Source organism: Perca flavescens, chromosome 17 (assembly GCF_004354835.1).
Source record: "Perca flavescens isolate YP-PL-M2 chromosome 17, PFLA_1.0, whole genome shotgun sequence".
Lineage (NCBI taxonomy): Eukaryota > Metazoa > Chordata > Actinopteri > Perciformes > Percidae > Perca > Perca flavescens.
In genome coordinates this window covers 31,409,625-31,437,188 of record NC_041347.1, presented here as the reverse complement: position 1 = coordinate 31,437,188, position 27,564 = coordinate 31,409,625, and the positions used below count along the sequence as shown (strand labels likewise).

The following is a 27,564-nucleotide window of genomic DNA, read 5'->3' as shown; positions in this document are numbered from 1 at the left end:
CTCCTCAGTTTAGCGCTGGGGAAACAAAGATGATGATGATGATGAAAAAAAAGTCGGTTGTTAAAAAGAATGCAACTGCTGCAGGTTCCAATGTGGCTTTTGTACAAGATGACATGAGAGATTTATCAAAGCACGAAAGCTGTGTGTGATATTTGCATAAGCAGCTCTAGAGAGAGAGAGAGAGAGAGAGAGAGAGAGAGAGAGAGAGAATTTTCAGTCAGAGATGGAAAAACTTTAAATTTACATTGCCATCACAACATCAATCAGCGGCTAACCCTGCTGCAAAGACCAGATGACAAGACCTAATCCGCCTACACGTCCAAAAGTTATTTACGGAGCCTCAAATTTCTCTCAGAGAGCTTTACAATGTGTTCAACATACAACCAGCCTCCCTCCTGATACTCGGTTCGGACGAGGACAAACTGTGAAAGATCATACAGAAACAATGCAAATATGAAGATAAAGAAAATACGCCTTGGCTGATGGAAACAACAAGTTAAAGACAGGAAGAGGACGACAAAGAGAACAGAGAGAAATAGCTAGATAGAAAGCTATGGTAACTAAGGCTGCACGATATTGGAAAAAAAATGACGTTTTTTTTCCTGCAATATATATCGCCATATGAAAAAAGTAATTTTTACAAGATCACATGAATAGCTCTATTTGGAAATAATAAATCATTCTCGACTACTAGGGTGATTTTGTAGGAGAGTGCATCTACATAGAACAGGGGTCTTCAACGTTTTTTAAGCCAAGGACCCCTTAACGGAAAGAGAGATGGAGCAGTGACCTCATATACTGTATTGTATATTGTTTCCCCATAAAATCTATCTTATCTTATCTTATGTTGATATGTCAGGTCCGTTAAATGGGATATAGCGGTATAATGTCAATGGTTCGATGTCTGTTGCTAACCAACTAATTAGCCATAGCAGGTATCCTACGCATTGTTTCTGCACAGAAGAACTTTTCTCATATTTCAAAATGAATCGATCTTTTATCCCTTTGTATAATTACACACTCATGTTTGTTATTAAAAGTTAAGAATTCAGATTTGTTCATCAGTACCATAGCAATGCTAACTTCCGCTCAGATTGTCAGATAGGAACCGTCCATTGCCTGTCGTACGAGTTCAACTTTTTTAACGCATCCGGATGACCAACGGACCTGATTTTCTTTTCGCATCGCACTCTTTCGCATCGGTTCGGACCCATCAGCATGCGGCCTGCGAATCTCCAGAGGAAATGAATGACTTCCGGTCGTTTCGCAGCAGTAATCTACTGTGCCAATGTGAAGGCAGCGTGACACACGCTAGGGCTGCAACTAACCCTTCTTTTCATTGTCGACTAATCGGTGTTTCAAAAGGCCCGAGATGACGTCATCAAACGTCTTGTTTTGTCCACAGCTCATAGATATTCAGTTTACTGTCACAGAGGAGTGAAGAAACTTGACAATATTCACTTTTTTATATTCTTTTTTAGGCAACTTTAGGCCTTTTCTAATATAGGACAGCTGAAGATGGAAAAGGGGAGGGGGAGAGAGAGAGAGATAGAGAGAGAGAGGGAATAACATACAGCAAAAGGCTGCAGGTCGGAGTCGAACACGCGACCGCCGCGACAAGAACCGAGCCCCTGTACATGGGGCGCAGGCTCCACCAGGTAAGCTATCCCTGCACCCCGACAATATTCATTTAACAAGATGGAACGTTTACTTTTTCCATAAAAAAATTACTTAAAGAGGTTAATCGATTTCCAAAATTGTTGTTAATTTAGTAGTTGACAACTAATCAATTAGGTAATTCATCCTTGCAGCTCTAACACACACACTTACAGACACACACTTACTTTTTTAGCCAATGAACCAGGAAGTGGTGGTCGGCCTCAGACAGAGCTGCGATCTGCCTCAGCAGGTGAGCGTAGATCACATAGGTGCTGGTGCTGGAATACTGGGGGTTCTACACACACACACACACACACACACACACACACACACACACACACACACACACACACACACACACACAGAGCAGTATGTCATATTGTGGTCTTGAAACTAGTGACTTCAGAAGATCCAGCTGAATCGGGACACGTGCAGCTGGTGACTCTGGAACACAACTTAAAATGAGTTTTTCCATATCTGTTGTGCATTGCATTTTGGGACAAAAGTGTCCATCACCACACTCAAAACCCCAGGATTTTCAGTCAGTCCTTCCAGAAAAATGCAGAATTTTTTTTTTGATTGTTGTGTGCAAAAATCCTTGATCATGCGGCACATTTTCTTAAAAAATGCAATGGAATATACGGGATATTTATGCAATTTTCTGCAATGAAATTGCGGGAACTTGCAAAAACTGCGGTTTGATGAACAAGAGAAAAAAAAGTGATTCCCCCCAACACCCTGCTTTTCGATGATGTTCACGTCGCATAATTACGTCACTTCATAACGTTCCCATGGCAACGTTGAGCAACAGGGGAAAACGGCTGTTCTTGTGTGAAGTAAACGCAAACATTTTCAAATTTCTGCTAAGATATATGTGACTATTTTGCAACAAAAATGCGGGAATTATGAAATCATGCAAGCCCCACATATTATGCACAGAAATTGGCAATTTATGCAGCGAAAGTGCAACGTATTTGAAAAAATGCGGCCCCCGCAGAAATATGCAGACTTTGGCTGATCGCGTTTTTCTGGAGGGACTGTTCAGTCTGCATGCTAGCATAATAAATAGCTGATCTGATGGGTCAAAAAGACAAAAAACACAAACACAACAAACCAATGGTCATAATGTCATAATGTTCCAAGTCCTCCAAACCAGACAATGATATGGGTTTGTCCCCCCCAATATGACCCTATGAGCCTTTCATAAAACAGCTCCCCTAGCTTTTTGAACGAATGGTTCATGACAACAGGTTGCCCCCTAGCCTGGTCCTACCAGACTCTGGTCCATTAGCCTGGTCCTACCAGACTCTGGTACATTAGCCTGGTCCTAACAGACTCTGGTCCATTAGCCTGGTCCTACCAGACTCTGGTCCACTAGCCTGGTACTACCAGACTCTGGTCCATTAGCCTGGTCCTACCAGACTGGTACATTAGCCTGGTCTTACCAGACTCTGGTCCACTAGCCTGGTCCTACCAGACTCTGGTACACTAGCCTGGTCCTACCAGACTCCGGTCCACTAGCCTGGTCCTACCAGACTCCGGTACATTAGCCTGGTCCTACCAGACTCTGGTACACTAGCCTGGTCCTACCAGACCCTGGTACACTAGCCTGGTCCTACCAGACTCTGGTACACTAGCCTGGTCCTACCAGACTCTGGTACACTAGCCTGGTCCTACCAGACCCTGGTACACTAGCCTGGTCCTACCAGACCCTTGTACACTAGCCTGGTCCTACCAGACTCTGGTCCAAGTGTTAACTTCCTTGAAAGCGGGTACTCTGTTGAAGTTTAAAACTATTGGATCTGCCCAGAGCCACTCTGGATCTGCCATAACCAATCGCTAACGTTTGGTCGCGACGTCGGCTTAGCATCGCTAGCGTTAGCCTTAGCCAAGTCCTTCACCACTAACGGAGCGAGCTGGAAAATGTAACTCTTCCCAAACCCCCGTGGTGTAGGAGGGCCACAACATCATGGCCACCAACATAACTCAGCAAAGATTGTTCTCGCTCGGGCTTTAACTTCTGTATTTTCGGCAGCGTTACCACAACGGACCGAATGGCTTCGCTCGCGTCTTTCTCCGCCGCCATTACGGAACTACAACTCAAACTAGAGCACGACCTCAACGTCATCGTTCTCAGCCACTCCCTCTGTTCGCTGATTGGACCGGTAAATATTTGGCCGGAGAAAACCCAAGAATATAGCAAACGCAGACCCAGAAGTACGTAGGAGGGCGGAGCCAGGCTAGGCTGCCCGTAGCGGTAGCAGGCAATATGACCTCATATCTAACCAGATATGACCAGACCGCTGATCGCGGATTTGAACGTCAAGGTTGTGATTTTAAACACGTCTTTAACGTTGTGAAATGCTCACAGTTTGGTTAGGTTTAGGCACATAAACTACTTAGTTAAGTTGATAAAAAAGATGGTGGTTTGGTTTAAAATAAGACGTCTGGGAGTGTTTTTCTGTCCCGTCCGTGAAAAGAAAACGGAGACGGGTCAGGTTCTTCAGCTACGACTAAAGCTGCATCTAAGTTGTGTTTTTCCGTCAAAAACATGACTCACTGTGACTTTGAGAACATGAAGTTCTTTCTGTTAGATTGCTGTTTGGATTTAATAAGAATCAGAAAAACACATGACATAATAAGTGAGATAATGAGTGTTCAGTCTTTACACGGTTCAAACACACAGACGAAGGGAGAGAGGCGAGGTGAATGTGCAGCTTTCAGAGCCCGTAACGGAGAGAGTCGTCATCATACAGGAAACCAGCAGTCCTCAACTCCAGCATGACCTCACCAAGTCCCAATCTGTGTGTGTGTGTGTGTGTGTGTGTGTGTGTGCATGTGTGTGTGCGTGCGTGCGTGTTTGCGGTTATGTTCTCATGAGAGTTGGAAGACGAGGCGAGTCGTCAAAGTCAAATGGGACAAAATCAGACATTTGGCTTGTGTGTGTGTGTGTGTGTGTGTGTGTGTGTGTGTGTGTGTGTGTATTGATGGAGCGTGGAACCACAGTGGAACTACTGTGGATTCCTGTCTTTATCTGATTCTAATCCCCAAAACCATATATGGAAATCGGACTGGAGAGAGCGAGAGAGGGAGGAGAGAGAGAGAGAGAGAGAGAAAAAGAGAAAGGGAGATATTGAATATAGGATCAAACAGGATCAAAGAAAGGACCCAACAAACAAAAAAAAGACTGAAAGGCTGAAAAGGAGGGGGGTCAGAGAGAGGTACGAGGGAAAGATTTCTGTGCCCCAGCACTGATGAGAAAAGAAAAAAGATGGGAGAGAAGAAAAAACTTTGTGGGGAAAACGAAGGAAAGAAAGAAAAAAAAGCAGTTGTTGTCCGGTGTTACAGTTCCCATATTGTAAAAAGTGAGACTTCCATGTCTTTTTAAAAAATATAAAGCCGGTCAAAGTGCTATCTAAATACTGTGACAGTATCAAAACTAGTCAGTCTACAAAGAAAGGCACACAGCTCGTAATCAGAAACTGTGCCTGTAAATGAGCTGTCAGGAATTCTTGTACAGTTGTGATTATTCCCCGGCTGCAATAACGCTGCAAAGACTCACAGAGCATAGATGCGAAAGACCCGTAACGCTGACCAATCACAGCAAACTGGGCTTTTTCAGGAGGGGGGCTTAAAGAGAAAGCACTAAAACAGAGGCCCTATTTTAACGATCTAAGGGCACAGCGTGAAGAGCCTGGCGCAGGTGCGTTTAGGGCCTGTCCAAATCCACTTTTACTAGTTTGACGGCGGAAAAATGGGTCTGTGCGCCAGGCGCATGGTTCAGAAGGATTGTACTAAGTGTCTTCATTAATCAGAGGTGTGTTTTGGGCGTAACATGTAATAAACCAATCAGAGATCATCTCCCATTCCCTTTAAAAGCCAGGCGCGTTTGGACCTTGGAGCATTGCTGTTATGATGGCGGGCTTGCACCGTAATATTTTTATTTGTAATCTTTTGCATGCGTGTGTGCTGCTGTGTGTCCCCGCTTGTGTGTAACAAGCATAGTGTGTGTAACAAGCATAGTGTGTGTAACAAGCATAGTGTGTGTGCGCTGTGCACGAGCCTAGGAGCATTTTACTAATTTGCTGTTAAAATAATAATGAAATGCTGCGTTATTGACTTTAGACCAAGTTTTTGTTGGTCAATGGCGCGATCACTTCTTGCTGCCTGAAGATAGCAATACTGAAGATAGCAACTGGGTCGGTCTCAAACTAGCAAAGACACTTGGGTCGGGCTTTGAGCTGCGCTGGGTGCAAGGTAGGACCCAAAATGTGAAAACAGGTATATTCAGTAGTAGACAGTATGAGAAAAATAATGAATTTGTTTTTACATTAAAGCATGTAAACAAAATTTTTAAATGCAATTATGAACCTGGAAATGAGCATGATATGGGACCTTTAAATACGTTTTACAGAAAGTATGGAATCCCCTCCTTATATACAGCAGCTTGAATGCAACACAACAGATAAGACAAAGATCAGGACGGATCATGTTTATGGATCAGAATCAGCACTACAAACCTAATGCGCTTGTGATCCTGGTTTTTGGAACCCTGAGTGTCCCCCCAGCTGACTCACAGCATTGAGGTGTAGTGAACCACAGCTGCATATGAACAGCAGCCAACGGCTTTTAATTAATGATATTGATTAATGACAGCATGCGTCTGTGATCAACACTGGCACGGTTGCTCTGGATTACATTTTCACCAACCCACTGACATTTGTAACTATGCTAATAACCAGGTGAAAAAAAACAGAGGGGGGGTCATGCACAACAAAACAAAACATGCAACAATTAAACCCCCTTTCCAATACCACCATGGATATAGTACCCATCGGCCAGCCAGGCTTCACGCTTCATGCGTTTATTTGAGGAAAGTACTTATAAGTACCATATAATCTTTGTTTATTCAATATGTATGTTTTTTTAGCTCCACTCTACTCTGTATCTTCGCCTCCCGAGCTTTTATTGTGACGAGCCTGTTATTTCTTTGTATCAGGAAACCTTTGACTGTCTGTACTGTGTCTCGAGGATTTTCATTCTCACCTGAACCAGAATGAAATAAGCTCGCAGGTCGTCTTTGGTTCGAGGCCTGAAATCAGAAACACACAGAACAAAACTTGACACACAAAAGAATGACTGCACCGCAACAACGTAGGGCTGGGTGATATGGCCATACATGGCGTTAACAACCATATAAAAATGATGTTGAACAACCAGAGGCTGACCTGTACTACGGCAATATTTACGTAATTTTGATGACGCTTCATGTTCTGTTCCTTGCACGTTGTATTCATTTTGCACTAAAGTTCTTAATAAAATGTTGTTTTCATTTGTCAAGTATTTAACTCTCTGGGGTCTAATGGCATTTTCTCAACTGTTACACATCTTGGCTGTGTCTCATTCGGCATACTTCTGTCAGTACACTGCTAATGTGCACTGACCACTCACTGCCGTAGTTCCCACTTTGGATGGTCAGTATTGTCCCAAAAGGAACACTTATGTTAAAACACTTACCGGAAATGACGAGAGGGATGAGCGTGACGAACGTGACGAACGCAACCCATGGCATCTGATTGCACGAACACGTCACGTGGGTCGGGCTGCTCCCGAATTTCAAAACCGACCATAATGGCGGCACGTTCGGAATACAATCTTGTATTTTACGAAAATAGCTCACTGAAACGTGTTTCTGAAAACATTGTAAGCGAGAAATAGGCCGTGCAGTTGCTGAATCTATCTGTTTTTTTGATCGACAAAGGTCAGTTTAAAAGATTTTCATCAGAGCCGAGAGGAGCGCTCCTCATTAGCATAAAGTAGCCTGGATTCAATTAAAAACTTGCCAACATCGCTGGTCCCTCCCGTTATGCTTTGTAGTCAAGAACTTTTTGACCGTTTTTAGGGGGTCAGCCGGGTACTTTCAGTGCACTGACTTTATCTACACTATATACTTAAAACTAAGTGTTTGAAGTGTGCAAGTAGGCGGTTTGAGACACAGCCCTTCATAAATTCACCTTTTAAAGGTTACTTGCATATAAGCTGATCCCTGTGTTTCCTATCAAAATGTTCAGAAGAAATTCAACTTTCTGTACAGTGAGCTACAGATTTGTCCTAGAGCGATGTGTAAGGAGATCATTTGACCTTACAGCGAACTGAGTCCAACAATTACGCACAGAGAGGCAGAGAATAAGTGTCAGTGTTCCCTGTCTCCTAATTTGGAGGGTGAGTGACGAATGATCTCGAGATGAAAGGGAACGCGAAAGCAGCGATTCTGCCGTTTCCGCCAATATCCAAACCACATTACTGCGCTGTACATTATTAGAAACATTGAAAAAAACATTGTTTGGACGCACACAAGTGTCCGTCAACCTCAGAGAGTTAGTTCACACGAAAATAGCAACTGCAATATATTATTTCATATAGACTATTTATTTATTGAATTAACAGAAAACATGCTTCATGTATATTCTGATCAACACTTTAGGCACTTTTTTTGTAATTTTTTATCCTTTTCTGACGTTTTTTGTCATTTTATATCCTTTTTCCGACGTTTTTTGACACTTCATTGACAATTTTTTCACTTTTTATTCTTTTTTTCTGACGCATTTTGTCGCTTTTTCTGGCACTTTTTACATTCAGGAAGTTGTACAGGTTATGGTCGCTTCTTTCAACATTTTTATTTTTTTCTTCATTTTTCAGAACCTTAGGATGCTTTACCCCATTGCCTCCTTTAGTTGTGTTGAATGTCTCTAGAGTTAGTTTTCCCTCTTGGTTTAACAGTTGCTGCATGAAATGACCAATTTTGGGATGGATGATTGTAGCCATATCACCCAGCACTGCAACGTAGCACAACAAAAACCACACAAGCTCTGTGCTAAGCCTGGTGAATGAGTCACAGAGCTGTACTGAAGAAAACAGAGATGGAACTGAGATTATTTCTTAATTTCAGTCTAACTACTGCACCTAAACAAATAAACCATTAGGAATATTCCTTCTGTAAAGTTACACTTTCTGTTTTAGTTTGTTTACCTGCTTGCCAATCATCCATTTTACTATGATTTTTTTTTTTTAATGAATAAAATCTCTGATTTGAATTTGTATTGCTAGGAAATGACATTGAAGCTGAAAGCGATCAAGTAGAAAACTAAATTAAGCACATGGATGAAAAGTAAAATGCAGAAAGTGTCACAGCGGTGGACTCACCCTTTCCACTCCCTCAGCAAGCTGTTGATGATCCCTTTCAACACTGACTTCTGGATGTCCTGAGGCTAGACACACACACGCACGCACGCACGCACGCACACACACACACACACACACACACACACACACACACACACACACACACACACACACACACACACACACGCACACACGCACACACGAAGACGCAAGCACACACACGCAGACACACACACGCGCATGCACACACACACACACACACATGCACACACACACACACAAGCAGACGCAAGCACACACACGCAGACACACACACACAGACACACACGCACGCGCACACGTACACACACGCAGACACACAGACACACACGAAGACGCAAGCACACACAGACACACACAAAAACATGTTCAACATCCAACACATAAAAGATCACCAAGATTAAGTCCACATTCCTGAATGTTAGAGAACCACAACGAGAAATGGAAATGTTGGTGGCCATATTTAGTTGTGGGCGGGACATGAAGTCCGACTCAGTGGTGAGTGGAACCGAAGCAGAGGGACAGACACACAGAAGTAGCCGTGCACTTTTTCATTCAATAACTTTATCGGTTATCAGGCAATTATAAACCCTGATACAGACTGCCCAAAAAACTAAACAAACGGCCCGCTACATAGCACTGTCCATTTGTGATCCGATCGCACCAAGACGCATGTTAAAACGGCGTCCTAAATGCTGTGAACTCAGTTCCAGGTGGTGATGATCTATGGCTACGTGTTGGTCGGGCGGGGTCTCGTTGTCACCTGCTTACCGTGCCGAGCAGAGCATCGTAAACGGCGTTGACGAACTTGGCGTTGACTCCCGAGTCGTCGATGGTGTTGAACGATCCGTTCGCCTCTCGCTGGGAAAAGGAGGGAGGACAGAAAATGAGTAAAGAAAGAGAAGGAGAGAGCGTGAGAAAAGAAAAAGGGAGAAAAACAGCAGAGAGAGAAAAAAAACAATGCTTTCCCATCGTAAAAACGGGTACGGCGTCTGGTGAAATTTTAACAGCATCTAAAACACTTTTCTCACAGCAGGCATTCTGCTGAGATCCAGAATGTGTGTGTGTGTGTGTGTGTGTGCGTGCGTGCGTGCGTGCGTGTTCTACCTTGAAGGCAGCGTTGATTTCTATGAACGAGTCGAAGGTGGTCAGGTAAAACTCTCGCACCTCCCTCCAGTCACCTGATTGGACGGCCCGCTCCATGTCCTCCCTGGCAACACACACACACACACACACGATATTGTGGCGATATTGTAGGGGCTATCACAAAATATTAACACAATGAGATTTTTGATATTTTGATAAATAATCACCAATAATGTGGATAAAGTTACTAAGTGGGTAAAGACAAATAGTAACATAGCTAGTAAGTTCAGACAATGACATCACTTCACTGTAATGCAGCATTTAAAACCAGGAAAAGACGGCACTTGTGTCATATCACGGCATTACGATATGCCAAATTTAAGACGATATCTAGCCTCATATATGGATGTCGATATGATATCGAAGTATTGCCCAGCCCTAATCCAAAGTGTTTTACACCATGGACCAAGACTAAAACCGCATGACATACAATAAAAAGAATAAAACATAGTAAAATCAGAAAAGGTTGCATAAAAGCAGGATGAAGAAAGGAAACATGCTGCTATGTCTCAAAAGCCATTCTGAAAACAGAGGGAGAACAGCCTTGATGTGATGAGGGACTCACTGAAACTCCTTGGTGGTCTTGGTGCGCAGCGGGATGACGGGGTCGGAGGGGAACGGAGCTTTGACTTCTGGGGGAAGAGTGTCGATGGAGAGCCGCTGCTTCTGACGGACATCGCTGCAGATCGGAGGCAGTTCTCTCCCTGCACCACGGACACACAATGAGCCACTCCGTCAGCATTCAAGGTCCCATGACATGCTGCTTTTTGGATGCTTTTATATAGACCTTAGTGGTCCCCTAATACTGTATCTGAAGTCTCTTTTATATAGACCTTAGTGGTCCCCTAATACTGTATCTGAAGTCTATTTTATATAGACCTTAGTGGTCCCCTAATACTGTATCTGAAGTCTCTTTTATATAGACCTTAGTGGTCCCCTAATACTGTATCTGAAGTCTCTTTTATATAGACCTTAGTGGTCCCCTAATACTGTATCTGAAGTCTCTTTTATATAGACCTTAGTGGTCCCCTAATACTGTATCTGAAGTCTCTTTTATATAGACCTTAGTGGTCCCCTAATACTGTATCTGAAGTCTCTTTTATATAGACCTTAGTGGTCCCCTAATACTGTATCTGAAGTCTCTTTTATATAGACCTTAGTGGTCCCCTAATACTGTATCTGAAGTCTATTTTATATAGACCTTAGTGGTCCCCTAATACTGTATCTGAAGTCTCTTTTATATAGACCTTAGTGGTCCCCCTGTAATACTGTATCTGAAGTCTCTTTTATATAGACCTTAGTGGTCCCCTAATACTGTATCTGAAGTCTCTTTTTATAGACCTTAGTGGTCCCCTAATACTGTATCTGAAGTCTCTTTTATATAGACCTTAGTGGTCCCCTAATACTGTATCTGAAGTCTCTTTTATATAGACCTTAGTGGTCCCCTAATACTGTATCTGAAGTCTCTTTCATGAAATTCAGCCTTGGTGCAGAATTACAGCCACTAGAGCCAGTCCCACAATGAGCTTTAAAATAAAGTAAATGCTATTGAGGAGGAGAGAGGGGGGGCAAGGTGGAGGAGGGGGTGGGGGGTGTGGCCTTGACCAACTGCCACTTTGCTCGTTTGAAAGCCATGATGTCTCTCTCTCTCTCTCATGGGAAGGCCAAATTCTCTGGGCGGGCAAAGCAGAGAAAGGGGAGGTAACCTTGCTCCTTATGACCTCATAAGGAGAAGATTCCTGATTGGTCCATCTGAGCTTTCATTTTCTCAAAGGCAGAGCAGGATACCCAGGGCTCGGTTTACACCTATCAGCATTTCTAGCCACTGGGGGACCATAGGCAGGCTGGGGGAACTCCTATTAATGTTAAAACACCTCATAAAGTGACATTTTCATGCCATGGGACCTTTAAACGTGCCTCCTAGGGGTCCCTCAATCAAAACAATGGACGGTAAACACAGACTTTTGATGACGTTGTGCAGTTGCGTGGAGTTATGGGAGTTGTAGTTTTTATTGTTAAACACCAGCACATTGTAGCAACCCTAAGCTGGATCAATCCATATTAAAACGTCTCAATAAAAAAGGTCTCTGCTGTATGATTTACAATTACTCTTGAAGGTCTCATCGGAGTTCTCATGTTTTGACGAAACAAAGGGATCAAAGGTTATGCACACACACACACACACACACACACACACACACACACACACACACACACACACACACACACACACACACACAGCTATTACCCTCAATCAGTGTGTAATCACAGAGTCGCTGCTGCACTATGTGACCACACACACAAACACACACACACACACACACACACACACACACATGTCCCCCCATCCTCCCACATCTCTGACCATCTATTCATCCTCTGTATAATTAGGCCGCTATATTGTCTCCATCTCCACAGTAACAACAGACACCAGCAGGCCTCTCCAGGTGCATTGTGGGTGCTCATTCTGTAGGCACGGACAGATTGTACAAGCCTGAAGATAATAGGGTCACGACAGACAGCTGTTACATCACAGGAACCCAAGTGTTTCTTTCTGTGAGAGTAGAGGAGGAGCTTTAGATGGTTTCGAGGGAAAATATCATTGAGTTATTATTATTGCTTGGACACTAGTGTTGACTAGGGCTGCGTTATATGAGAAAAGTATGCGATAACATTGTTGAATATCGCGATAAGGATATTACTTGTGATAAATAAACAGATATAAAGTATATTCAGTTCTGCCTTTCTGCTGCTGTTGCTCCTGTTGCAGGGGAGCAGCAGCACTTTGGCAGAATAAAAGAAGGGAGAGACAGTTTTTTCCAAGCTTTGACTAACTTTTTTCGTTGTATTTGTTGCTTTTTTTTTAAAGTGCTCATATTATGCTCATTTTCAGGTTCATAATTGTATTTAGATGTTATATCAGAATAGGTTTACATGGCTTAATTTTCAAAAAACACCATATTTTTGTTGTACTGCACATTGCTGCAGCTCCTCTTTTCACCCTGTGTGTTGAGCTCTCTGTTTTAGCTACAGAGTGAGGCATCGCACTTCTGTTCCATCTTTGTTGGGAGTCGCACATGCTCAGTAGCTAGGTAAGGACTACTAGCCAGTCAGAAGCAGAGTATGAGGTTGTGCCATGCTAGCAGCTAGGCGAGCATTATAACGTGTGTTCCAAAGTGACCACGTTGGTCTCTGAAGTAAAGGCTGGACTACAATAGAGCTGTTTGGAGCAGTTGGTGAACAGTGTTTTCTGTCGGAGATGGTAAGTTCCTTTGGGCTTTTTCACTTTGTAAACCTATAATGTGCACAAACAAGATATATAACACAATACAGGGAAGGGGAAGTTGTTCTCAAACAGTTTACCTGGATAAATAAAGGTTTAAAAAAATAAAAATAAAAAGCCAAAAAGCATAATATGAGAACCTGACAAACATTTCTGATGCTTGTTAGGTGGATTTCATAGCAACCTGGCCATGGACATTTGTTGTTTCTTTTTCAATGTATTCTCTTTGCCTTTTTCGATGTATTTGTTGCTTATTTTCGCTGTATGCGTTGCCAATTTTTGACATTTTTAAAAACCCTGCTGCTTGCTTCAACGTTTTTGTTGCTTTAAAAAAAAAGAAAAGAAAATTCCTGATGCTTTTTTTCCGACGCTTTCTGCAAAAGGCAGCAAACGATAAAGCTCCTGTTGCAGCCGATTACTTTTAAGAAGAATAAAAGAATGGAAAGACAGTTTGTCTGAGTGTTTGTTTTCGCTGTATTCGCAAAAAAAAAAAAAAAAAAAAACATTTCTGACGCTTATCAGGTATGTTTCATAGACACCTGGCCATGAAATGTGTTAATGAGCGCAGGTGATAGAAGCAGATGGAAAATTGGCATTTCGTCCCGCGGGACAGAGAGAGAGAGAGAGAGAGAGAGAGAGAGAAACGTAGAGCTGATGAGCACTGCAACACATAGATGAAAATCCTCCTTTCACTGCTTCCACTGCTTTGTCAGCTTGTGCGTCACACAATTGAGTCCTGACAGCAACGAGTCTCGGTCGCCATGACACCCTTTCATCAGCACAGCCCCCTTGAAGACCTCTGAGGACATCCCCCTCCCTTCTCTTCGTCTTCCATCAAGGTTTAATTCAACAGAAGCCACCGATGTCTTCGCGAGGGACACGAGGACGAGCTCGTTATCTCCCTCGAGTTTTGTCATTGAGTGCCGTCCGCTCATTCCAACGCGCCGAGGTTTAATGGAGCAGTCCACAAACATCAGATTGAAGATCAGCTGTTAACCGTGCACGGTTCATTCGAACAAATGTGTCTACTTAGCAGAGCCAAACAGAATCTGCGGCAGGGCTGCACGATATGGGGAAAATCTTGTGATGATAATAATACTTGGGATAAATAATCAGATACTAAAGTGTACTTCAGTTCGGCCTTCCTGCTGCTTTCAGTATTCTGCTGAAATACAAGAAATTGCTTGCTGAATTTGGAAGAAATGAAAGGAAATCCATTCCAACGTCATTCTTTAATTGAATAAATTGAACGTTGAATTGAATACAAAAATATAATGAACGTTACAGTTTTGTGTGTGCAGTTTTCTAATACAGTTTTCTATATTCTATCTTTCAACTAACGCCGACGACTTTTCCACTGCGATTCCACTGTCGCAAACTGTCGGAATGAAATCCTGAGTCTTGCTAGAGTCGTGGCGCTTCCGTCGTCTCCGTTGTTTGGTGTAAGGTGGTCATAAAAACTCAGTCCCAGTCAGTCTTTTTTTTGCATCTTGACCTTCCGACAAAATCAAACATGTTCGATATTATGGTAAGTTTGAAGTCTTGGTAGTGAAGTTAAATCATGTGAACATTGTCAACAACCAATGGGTGCGCTCAGGGGGCGGACTGGGACACAAATTTGGCACTGGCATTTCCATCCCTTACCGGCCCAATTTCAGACGGGGACATTATTTGCTTTATAATTATGTTACCGTCTTAGAATAGAATGGAAACCAAAGTATGAAGGCTAGCCGGACGCAAGCTTATATTTTGAAAAGTAGAAGCCTGACGGCAAGACGGGAGGCTTCAGGCTGCAGATGTACAGTTTTGCATATTTTTGTCAAACTAGTGTGAAACGCCAGTGTTGCCGCCATTTCTTTTCTTTTTTTCCAGCAGCCCAAATCGGCCCAAGAGTGCATCTGTCCTTCTGGCATTCGCCAGAGCTGCCAGATTGGCAGTCCGCCTATTTGTGCGCTCCCTCCAGCACCAAACAGGAAGCAGCAAACGGCTAGAGGGTAGATCTTAATTTGGATCTGCTAGAATGGTTGACGTAGTTAGGTTTAGGCATGGGGAGTGGGAATTGGTTAGGGTTAGGGTAAGAATACCAGGGTTAGCCAATCAGAGGCAGAATATGGCGGGCCACGAGGCACGTCCTTTGACGTCAACGCGTCTAGCAGCTCCGATCTAGCATCTCCCCAGCTAGAGCCAGAGTTGTTTATGGTTTAAGGTAAACTCTAAAGAGGGAACGTTGACGATTTTCAACCCTTCTGAAGCGAGTCATCCGGCGGTAGAAAATCTGCAGACTTTCCCTTAAGTTACCAGCTAACGCTAGCGGTAGCTAGCTAGCTTGGGTATATTTTTCAAAACAAATCTAGTCTAGTCTTGCAATGTGTGACTCTGCAAGAACCCCCAGTCTTTACGTATTATGACTTTAATGACTTTAACTTTATCTTTAACGCTAGATGTGAGATGATTGTCTTTAGATGTGAGATGGTGTCAGACTTTAGTCTTTTCAATCTCTGAGGGTCTTTCGCGATATTTTTTCGCCTTTATCGTGCCAGTTTATCCAGTTGAGCGAGAGAACTTGCTCAAGTTGTTCAAGGTGGCAATGAGGCCCTGCATCGTGTATTCTGACAATCAGTTGAACTGCAACATCCAGGTGCGTCAGGCAGTAATACGCTCTAGCCCAAAAAATACTTTTTTCCCCCATAGACTTACATGGCCAAAAAGATGTCTGTAAATCAGTGGATACGTTTTTTTAGAGCGTCTAATAGAAAATTACTTGTTTCACCGACAGAATTTCATTTTTTCGGTAGCGTAACCACTGGAAAGTCTAGAAGAGCCGCACGATTAAATCATTTACTTGGGGAAACTTTAGAATTTATGAACAAGAGAGAAAACAGATGTGATAATAAAGCAACCGTTTGTGCTATTTTCTTCTCTGTAGATGCAGTGGCTACATCCTGCCGCAGTGCCCCAGTGCCCCTGCTGAGATCAATAAAGCTTGAAATCTTATTCCGTAACAACCTGGACTTTGGTGGCAGATTGTTTTTATTTTATTTTTTTAGAAAAGGTGTTGGTGTTTTTTAAATCTTGTAATGAGACTCAGACGGACCTCGGCTCAGCCATATTTGACAATATTTAAAAGGAAATACAAACCTAGTGTAATACTTTACAGATGAAACAAATTGTAGTGATTATCCAGTGGGCCGGACGACTTAATGGGCCCGAGGAACGCTGCACTATCTCCTGTGTGTGTGTGTGTGTGTGTGTGTGTGTTAACACACCATATGGTTTTCATTTGGGGCGGAGGTTTGCATAATTATTCTGGCATCAGTAGCCGTGGTGACAAAGCGGACTCGGCTCGGTCTGCATTCACACGGCAGTCAGGAATAACCTCGCCTTCGACAGGAAGCAATGCTCCCTTTCATGTCAAAACGCTGACAGCGAATAAACAACAGAGAACCTCATGACACGTTTGTCGTCTTGGTTGTCATGATGGTTCTGATTTCATTACATTTCCGTCGCTAATGATTTAGTTTCTGAGAACTCGATCAAACATCAGTAAACTCTCATTTTTCATGAAACGTCCTGAGCAGGGAGAATATTTTGAACACCTTTCAACAGAGAATCTTAAAATGTCTTCTTAAAACATAAAGTTGAAATGGCAATAAATCAAAAAAAACCTTGATTTTCTTCTTTCTTTAAAGGGTAACTACCGTTTATCTCAACCTGGACCCTATTTTCCCATGTTTTTGTGTCTAAGTGACTGATGGGAACAACAATCTTTGACATTGGTCCAGTATTAAGCGAGATCGCTGCAGTCGGCAGCGGAGAAACAAACTACAATGAAAGTTAACAGGACAATTGTGCAGCTTCTATTTACCTTCACAAAAGTGCTTGTTTTGCTGCTGACAGACTCAGGTTAATATTCAAAGGTTGACCTTTCTGTTAAAGAGTAAGATCCTTTTTTTAAACATAAACATATCCGCTAAATCGCGTTCGCTAAAGCCACCAGACTCCATGTAAATAAACAGTCATTTTAGCATCGTAAAACACACTTCATTCCAAGTCGAGAGAAACTAAATAAAACTATGAAACACCGTTTTGGGCCGTCTTTCCACTTTTCCAACCATCACAACTCTAGTTTGGGTTGAAATAAACACAGTTGACTGATTTACATGTGAAAATATGTTGGCTCTATACACACTAAAAGTATTGCTTTTTAAATGGAGTCTGGTGGGTTTAGCGCTAGCAGCCTCAGAGCTGTTTCTGGTTAAACAGAAAGGTCTCAAAGAGGTTTTAAAGGTATTTCTCTGTAGGGATCCTTTCCATAATGTTGTCAGACACTTAGAATAATAATCAGAGCCTTTTAATGGCAAAAAAGCACTTTTGTGAAGGTAATTACTCTGTCACCAACTGGAAAACATGAACTGCTTTTTTTTCCTCTTTTGTTTTTTCTGAAAACCTTACAAACAACTAAACTTTCACATTTGTTTTGGAACAAGCTGAGCAGAGAGTATTTTGAACACATTTCAACAGAGAATCTGAAATTTCTTCTTGAACCATGAAGTTAAAATGGCAGAAAGTCAAGAAGAGAAGCCGTAGGTCAGCTGAGACGTGTATCGCTCCATAAAGACGCCAGTTTATATCTAATCAGATGTGTGATCCTGCGATTTGTCTGCATGCTGCAAAGTTCTATTAATTCACGGTCTGCAAAACTGGAAAACATAAAACAGCTTTTCTTCCTCTTCTCTTCTCTTTTTTTTTTTTGTTTCTTCTGAAAACCTTCCATTTTGGAGCTGCTGCTCCGATGGCGTTGCTAGCAGCTCAACATAAACAGAGCATAGTGTAAACAGAGGAAGTAACACATCATTACATCCTGGACGAGACAGAGACTACGGCAGGAACTAAGACAGACAGTGAACACACCACCCCGACGTTCACGCTGCAGTTTAGCCACTCGGAGCTGCTTTAACCTTTGCTTTGAAATCAGTCAATCAATCAAACAATCAATCACATGTATTTAAAGTGTTAAATCCATATTAAACATGGTCTCAGTGCTCTTTACAATTATAGGAACTCATAACAGACAGCAACAAAACAATCAAACAGCATTAAAGCAGTTATAATAAACAATACAAAACCAGCACCATAAGACAAGATGTTTGTGAAAGACGCAGAAAGGATGCTGTGTTATGGTTGGCTGTAGTATAATGAGTAGTGTGGGGTGTTTTTTCTGGAGTATTTCCATCTTGCTAAAACTGATTGCAAAGTATAATTTGATTGGGCCAAAAAAATGTGCCTTACCAATGCATCAGGCTTGAGTGCTGTGTTTAACGACATGGAGAAGAACATTTGGACTTGAACTCACCGTGTCGGAGCCAGTGGGTGCTGCTCAGGCCGCCCGTCATGCCGCCAGCTAAGCCCCGCCCCCCTGCGTCCCTCCTCTGGCTCAGCGTGGAAATGAAGGTGCCCAGAGACGGAAACGGCTGCTTCGCTCCACGCCCAAAACCCTGGCGCGGGAAGATGACATCATCAGCACGACAAAGAAACAGAGAAGAAACATGTTCTGCTGACGTTGGAGACATTCTGAGGGACACAAACAATGAACCAGCATGTGAACATGTTGTTGATTACTCTACACTAGGGAAAGTAAAGATTGTAATAATTTTTTTAACCCTCCTGTTGTCCTCGGGTCAAATTTAACTCGTCAAAATTCTATTTGAAAAAAAAACTATTGATAAAATAACTTTGAAAAAAGTGGCAAACGTCAAAAAAGTGACAAATGTGTAAAAAGAAGTGACAAAGATGTCAGAAAAGTGACAAAAATGTCAAAAAAGTGACAAATATGTCAGAAAAAAGTGACAAAAATGTCAAAAAAAGTGACAAAGATTTCAGAAAAAAGTGACAACAAAGTGACACAAATGTCAAAAAAGTTACAAATGTAAAAAAAAAAAAAACACTTAAAAATTTTTGGAAAAAAACCACAAAAACTTCAAAAGGCTCAGAAAAAATTGACAAACATTGTAAAAAAATGACAAAAACATCGGGTTAAAGACACTAAAGTGTCGAAAAAGACGACCAAAACGTAGATAAAAGGTTTTTCATTTAAAATTTTGACTCAGAAAAAAAAATTACTCTACACAAGGGAAAGTAAAGATTGTAATAATTTTTTTAACCCTCCTGTTGTCCTCGGGTCAAATTTAACTCGTCAAAATTCTATTTGAAGAAAAAACTACTGATAAAATAACTTTGAAAAAAGTGGCAAACGTCAAAAAAGTGACAAATGTGTAAAAAGAAGTGACAAAGATGTCAGAAAAGTGACAAAAATGTCAAAAAAGTGACAAATATGTCAGAAAAACGTGACAAAAATGTCAAAAAAAGTGACAAAGATGTCAGAAAAAAAGTGACAACAAAGTGACACAAATGTCAAAAAAGTTACAAATGTAAAAAAAAAAACACTTAAAAAATTTGGGAAAAAAACCACAAAAACTTCAAAAGGCTCAGAAAAAATTGACAAACATTGTAAAAAAATGACAAAAACATCGGGTTAAAGACACTAAAGTGTCAAAAAAGACGACCAAAACGTAGATAAAAGGTTTTTCATTTAAAATTTAAAAACAAAAAGTGGCAGGTTGACAGGAAGACAACACAAGGATTAAATACTTTTTACATTCAGAAATAACATTCACAAACCTTTTTGGCATGGATCTTTTTTTTAAATTTCATACAAATGTAAACATACATTGAAACTTTACGGGTTGATAATATTTCATGGTTAATAATGTTACTTTTACTATCCAAGATAACAGTAAGAAAAATCAAATACACACTTTGACATGTAAATGTAATTCTGCAATTCCCTGCACTGCAATTTACTTCGCCAAGATATTCACTGATATAGGGCTGGGCAATATATCAATATTATATCGATATCGTGGTGGGAGACTAGATATCATCTAGATTTTGGATATCCTAACATGGTAATATGGCATCAGGTGTTGTCTTTTTCTGTTTTTAAGGGCTGCATTACAGGAAAGTGATGTCCTTACCTGAATGTTCTAGCTCTATTATTTGCCTTTAGCCTCTTAGTCATTAAATATTGATGATTATTTATCACAAATCTCTTTGTATGAATATTTTGTTAAAGCACCAAATGTCAACCCTACAATATCGCTGCAATATCGATATCGAGGTAATGGGACAAAAATATCGTCATATTTAATTTTCTCCATATGGCCCAGCCCTAATCTGCGATAAGGCAACAATATCAATAATATTCATACATCAGATCTGTCAGTAATATAAATTAAAGCTACTTTAAAAAAGGTATCCACAGTGACTGAAGCTAAACACTTTTAGAAACTGGAGCGCCAGTTTCCACAAGCATTTACCATTTTATTACTGACAAAAAAGAGGCACGAAATGTCCAAAAATGCTAATTTCTAATTGTAAATGTATATTCTTTGATACGCTTTTCTAAAGAATATATTGAACAAAAACCTGAGTAGTAGTAGTGAGTGATTTTTATGTATGTGAGATATATATGTGTGTGTATGTGTGTTTGTTGTGTTATGGTTCTGGATGCTTAAAATGTCCCTCGGGATGAATAAAATATCTATCTATCTATCTATCTATCTACGTTAGCAAACAATTTGAAGAAATGAATTGACCAGAGTGACTCTTAGATGTTGAGGTTTCCTCACCCGAATGTAATCCAGACAATTGAGATACAATATGATCTAAAATAACGTTTACTACGTGTTTCCTGTGATTAATCGCCGTCTGCTCTTCTGGTTTTTCACACAAAGTCTCTGCAAGCTGCAGACGAGCCGCAAGTGCAAAGCAGAGGAAGATGGAGAGAGGAGAGAAAGGAGGGATTTAGAGGAGCAAATTACACCACAAAAAAAGGAGAGAGGGAATGAAGTAAGGCCTAAGTGGGAATGAGGCATGGGAAAGGAGATATGAGGGTTAAGAAAAAGAACAAGAAAAATGGATAGGAATTACAGATGAGTAATTCTCATCTGAGGATGGAAGGAAGGAGAAGAAATAGAACAAGAAAGGAGAAATAAGTAATGCTAGAAAGTGATGTGAAAATGATGTAGATAAGACAGAGAAGAACTAAAGATGAGGGATAAAAGAAGGAAAATAGCGGAGAACAAAGGATAGAAGGAGAAGAGGACAGCAGGGGAAGAAAAAAGGAATGTACAATTAGATGGAGAGCATACAGGAGGAAGAGAAGAGGAGGAGGGATGGAAGGTGGGGAGATCAACAGATGCACAGCAGCCGCTCCTGACAGTAGCACGCACACACACACACACACACACACACACACACACACACACACACACACACACACACACAGAGCGATGTGTTCAGGGGCTGCAGAACAGAAGGAGCAGAAAGACAGTTAATCCGATATATTGAATCTAAAGAAATAAAAACTTGAGGAAGAATTGAAACAAATCTTTGGCATCAGTGCAGCACACACACACACACACACACACACACACACACACACACACACACACACACACACACACACCACGAGCGATGTGTTCAGGGGCTGCAGAACAGAAGGAGCAGAAAGACAGTTAATCCGTTAAAATGTATCAGTTTCCAAAGAAATAAAACCTCGAGGAAGAATTGGAACAAATTCTTGGCATCTGCGCACAGCGCACACACACACACACACACACACACACACACACACACACACACACACACACACACACACACACACACACACACACACACACACACACTTACTTACTTACATGCTGTTTTCTCTCTTGCAAACAGCAACGTCAAGAGAAAACAAAGGACAGTTTGTGTCCGGAGAAACCTCAGATGGCAACAGGTTGAGTTTCCAGAGTTATGACACAACGTACCAATAGACATACATGTATAGTACACAAACGCGTGTGCGAGAACACTTATCAGATACAGCAGCTTCCATTCAGATCGGATCAAAGAAACGCTAATAAGGCTGACTGATCCGCACACAACACAGACACAAAGTTTGTTTTATAATGCAGATAGACAGCAATCATTGCAAAGAATAGAGCTGCAAAGATCAATGATGAATTGATTAGTTGTCAACTATTAAATTAATAGACAGCTATTTTGACAATCAATTAAATCAGCTTGAGTCATTTCATCTGGAAAAAAGTAAAGATTCTCTGCTGTCACCATGTTAAATGGGAATCTGTTCTAGTTCTAGTCACAAGGCCGACTACACGCCGGCTGCATGGCGCGAGCGTGTCAGCTGCGTGGCATCTCCGTTTTTATTTCGGCTCACGCACGTCTGAGGCGCGGCTCGAGCCTAGAAATAGAACCGACGCCTATTTTTCCCGCGACACGCAAGCGTGTTGGAAGCGTTTCCAGGCGTTTATATGTCATTTAGACACAAATACATATTAATAAATGACATTTAGATGTTTAAAAAAGTCTCGAGGTTTTGATATAAATGCAGATATAATTATTATTAACATACAGGACTTTGAAGCCAGAGATCAGAGTTCGCTTCCCCGGGACTAATGCATTTCACCCAGGAAATGTTTGGGACTGATTACAACCAGAGATCCAGCTTGACGGCATCCGAAGCAGAACCAGAATGTGAGAGTGAATATTTCGGCGTGGTCTTTAAAACATCAGCAAACCTCTTTCCAGCACGTGTGTTGACAGGGAGAGTCTAACCTGTCAGCTGTGTTGTCGATGCCTCGAGAGAAAAGGAAGCTCAGAGCTTGCCGTAAAGCAGTATCTCTGGCCGTATATGTGTATGACGTCATCAACATTTTAAAAGGCTTTTTAGAACAAAAAAGCGACTTCAAAAAATCTAACACCCAGCAGTGTGTATTTTCTTAGCCTCCCCTTTGAAATGCAACATTCAAATTACTAATCAAAAAATGATATCCTGAGAAAAGTGGATTTTGAGGGGTATAGCTCCATAGACCTCCATTCATTCTGCAATTGCCCGTGAGCCCCCCCTAATGGAACCAGAGTGGAACGGCAACCAGTTCAGAAGCCGGAAGTTTCCCCGAGACTGGAAGTTCTCCCCTTATTAGAAATTGTCCGGTTTTAACCCAATCCACGATCTTTTTCCTAATCTTAACGAGTTGTTTCGGTTATTAATCTTAACCTTTGTCGCGGTAAAACGCTCATATTTTGTGGACTAAATTTAACCGTAATGTCCGCCGAAACCAGCGGCAGCTCGCGGTGCTCTGTACCCGGCTCAAAGTCACCTATTTACGGGTAACTAACTCAACCACCAACTACCACTGATACAACGGAGGTCTGTAGCCGGCGTCATGGAGCTCGAAAATCTACGCCTACGATGTCTGCCGTTGTATTGGTTTGCCCTCTTATGGACATAATGTCCAAAAATAGGTATTTGAATATATTCAAACCTCTGTGTTTTTTTTAAAACGAATGATCAAACAGCATCTTTGGCCAGTTTTGACAGCCCTACTTTGGCCTGAGTGTCCTCAGATATAAGCTTGACGTTACAGAAGACCACTGGAGGAGGAAATAGAGAATCAGTTCCAGAGAAAAGGAGCTGCAGCGAGAGAAACGCATGCAGCCCGCTGTATGGCATTTACAGACACAAGCAGAGTCAGTCTGAGCAATGACCGACTGTTTATTGGTCAAAAACTGTCAGATCTGCACATTCCTGCTCCCTGACACAATGGAGATGACATCAACCAATCAACGAGGGCCTGCAAACCCCCGCCAGTCTGCTCCGGAGCGACACCGAGGAGAAAAAACCTTTAAACACAGCGAGACACCAGCACTCGGCTCGCTGCTGTGCAAGTCCAAAACACGACAATGACATCATCAGACACTGCTGCCGCCGTGATGTCAGGGGGGGTGGGGGGGGTGTTATGTAACACAGGGACATCACTTTTTCCACAAAACTACAGTCTTTCGGTTGGCTGGAATGTAACTAAGTACATTTACTCCAGTACTGTACTCAAGTACAAATGCTGAGCTACTTAAATTGTACTTCACTTGAGTCTTTTTCTTTTCGTGCCACTTTCTACTTCTACTCCGCTGCATTTTCAGAGAGAAATATTGGACTTTTTACTCCACTACATCAATCTGACAGCTGTAGTTGCAGCGGTGGAAGGAGTATTCAGTGGTGGAAGGAGTATTCAGATCCTTTACTGCAGTAAAAGTACTTATACCACTCTGTAGAAATCCTCTGTTACAAGTTAAGGTCCTGCTTTGAGAATGTCACTTAAGTAAAAGTATATAAGTAGCATCAGGAAAATGTACTTTAAGTATTAAAAGTAAAAGCACTGGGGCCGCCTGGGTAGCTCACCTGGAAGAGCATGCGCCCTGGGCTCAGTCCTCGACACAGCGGCGGCGGGTTCGATCCCGACTTGCGGCCCTTTGTTGCATGTCATCCCCCCTCTCTCTCTCTCTCTCTCTCCTGTTTCAAGTCTTCAGCTGTCCTATCAAATAAAGGCCTAGTCTGACTATCACCAGACCATGCTCAGTCTTTTAAGACTGAACATCAGTCTGGGGAGTCTGCTCTGGATTTTCTGCCGTACAAGAGGCGGGATCAACGGGTCATAGTTCAGATGACTCTGTACGCAATTGGATAGTCCTTCAACCAATCAGAGCAACTAGCCGCTTGCCGTCGCTTCTCTATCGTCATGGTGTTAAACCCGCCAATAGCGCGCCAGGTGGATAAGCCAGTTTGTGATTGGTCCCCGCGGATTTGTAACGGAAGCAGGTAGGGTTGGGCAATTTTATATATTATATATTATATCGATATCGTGATATGAGACTAGAGATCGTCTTAGATTTTGGATATCGTAATATCGTGATATGACATAATGTTATCTTTTCCTGGTTTTAAAGGCTGCATTACAGTAAAGTGATGTACTTTTCTGAACTTACCAGACTGTTTTAGCTGTTCTATTATTTGCCTTTTCCCCACTTAGATATTATGTTCACATTACTGATGATTATTTATCTAAAATCTAAGTGTGAAGATATTTTGTTAAAGCACCAATTGTCAACCCTAGAATATCGCCGCAATATCGATATTGAGGTATTTGGTCAAGAATATCGTGATATCTGATTGTCTCCATATCGCCCAGCCCTAGAAGCAGGATAGAAAGACATACAGGTCTCCAGCCTGAGCGGGAAAGTCGCCGGAACATAGAATAGTAGAACATAGTCCTACTGAGATCTCCAGAGAGAGTTGTGTGGAGCTGATAGTCTTAATTAGCTTTGTAGCAACTCATTTGGCAACGGCTTGAATGTAACGGACGTTCATTGATATCAAAAAGTTACGCACCAAAGCTTTAATGAATTAAAAAGTGTGTTACTGGGTATTTTGTTGAAAGTTTCTAATTCATTAAATAATTGCTTAAAGCAATAAAACAATTTTTTTTGTTTGAGTTTGTAACATTCCACAATCTTCATTTCGATTGAAAGATTTTCACTTTTTCACTGTAAATGCATAACGGTTCCAAATATCAATTCCATTAACTACTTATAATTAGGGTTGGGAATCGTTTGGATTTGTACGATTCCGATGCCGAAGCGGTATTTTTAAAACGATTCCGATTCCTAAACCGATTCTTGAAAAAACTGAAAAATGACATCAAAGAAAGGCTCTTTCTTATTTTTATTTAAAATTCAAAATGATATAAATGTATCAATATATTAATGTTTTAAAGTACTTAAATGTATAATAAGAAAGAGAAAGGGTGATATTTTTACACTCCGTTTCGGGGCAACAGAGGGAAAATATTTCAGTCGACACATTAAATGGAACCGAAATGAGGAACCAAAATTTGCGTTCTAATCCGGTCCGATTCCTACCGGTTGTGTAGGAACCGGTTCCATAGTGGAACCGGGTTTCGGTACCCAACCCTACTTTTATTCGCTATATCGGCCTTGAGAAACCAGTAGCGGTCGATCCCTAACGATAATGATCATGCTGTGTTCCCTAATTATGTGTGGCGTTTGTTTGGCATGTTTTTTTTTTTTTTAAAAATAATAATAATAATAATAATAATAAAGTGTAATAATCATTACAGTAAAACAAGAAGCATCATTCAGACTTGTATCGCAAGTAATAAAGTGTTTTGAAATGTGGTTTATACAATTGTTTATTCTAACTATTTTATTTTTTGCAAAGGATGAATATAATATTACCTGTAGTTCAATGCTCCCTGGAGTTTATACATTATAACTAACATTGTTATTTCTAATTTGAAATGAACAAAAACAAATAGAAGATGCTCATTGGATGCGTTACTGTTTCCTTTCCCATTTTGACTTACACTACTATCTATTTACTACTACTACTTCTACCAACACAAACAAAAACATATTTTGTGCACATCAAAGAGAGAAATGAAGGTGTGAATCACTTTTTTTTGGACTATATGTAATATAAATGAGGAAAAGGCAGTTTTCTTACAGCAGGAGCGGAGCTGTTGTAAATTGGCGGAAGCCTCTCTCTTTCCCTCTCAACTCCTGACAGCGAAAAATGTTCTCCATCCATCCTCTCGGTGTGGAAGAGCGGAACAAAAAGTTGTTGTTTTCTCCCCCCCTCCCTGGAAAGAGTCAGTCCTCTGCAGCCTCTGTGTTTCTGCACATGGTTTTTTTTCCCCCAGAGCTACGCGTCTGTCTGCTCGCTCCGGTATTCCACGGTTAATCAGGCACGTTCACATCCTCAAAGTAACGGGAGTGAAGTGTACCTTCGTCGGACAGGTGGGCTCTCCGTTGCGCGCACAGCCTGGCGCGTAAACGTCTCCAAAATGCTGCAAGTAAAGTCTCCGCGGGAAATAGCTTAGAGTGTGAAGTTTGGTTCTTTTTAAAAAAAATAGTTGTTGTTCTTTTAAAACACGTTCAGGGTGAGTTGTTGACCACTTCTCCTTCTTCTTCTCCTCCTCCTCCTCCGTCTCTCCCTCTCTGTGCGTCGTCTCTCGGGGAAGCAGCAGCGCTGCGGGCCGGCGCCATGTTTGGAGCAGGAGGAGGCGCCTAGTGTGCGCACACACACACACACACACACACACACACACACAGAGAGAGAGAGAGAGAGAGAGAGAGAGAGAGAGAGAGAGAGAGAGAGAGAGAGAGAGAGTAACGGGAAATAGGAGCTTTGGCTACACAGTAAAAGTGGAAGAAAAAAAGAAGGAAATACAAATAAATGAATAAATAAAGCCAAATGTAGAATGAATGAAATATGTAAGTAAGACAGAAGGAAATACAAATAAATTAAGACAATGAAAGAAAGAAAGAACTAA

General features: G+C 41.6%; 1 protein-coding gene across 1 annotated transcript in view; it reads right to left on the bottom strand.

The window, feature by feature from the left end:
• Nucleotides 1-27,283, bottom strand: part of hectd2 (HECT domain containing 2) — a 71,506-nt gene extending 44,223 nt beyond the window's left edge. The window contains exons 1-8 of the mRNA XM_028604056.1: nt 26,736-27,283; nt 18,663-18,804; nt 10,592-10,730; nt 9,988-10,090; nt 9,652-9,741; nt 8,863-8,927; nt 6,706-6,751; nt 1,845-1,954 (exon numbers count right to left, since the gene is read on the bottom strand). Coding sequence (XP_028459857.1) covers nt 1,845-1,954; nt 6,706-6,751; nt 8,863-8,927; nt 9,652-9,741; nt 9,988-10,090; nt 10,592-10,730; nt 18,663-18,804; nt 26,736-26,819 — 779 coding nt within the window. The 5' untranslated portion in view covers nt 26,820-27,283. The remainder of the gene's footprint in view (nt 1-1,844; nt 1,955-6,705; nt 6,752-8,862; nt 8,928-9,651; nt 9,742-9,987; nt 10,091-10,591; nt 10,731-18,662; nt 18,805-26,735) is intronic.
• Between the last annotated feature and the right edge of the window lie 281 nt (nt 27,284-27,564).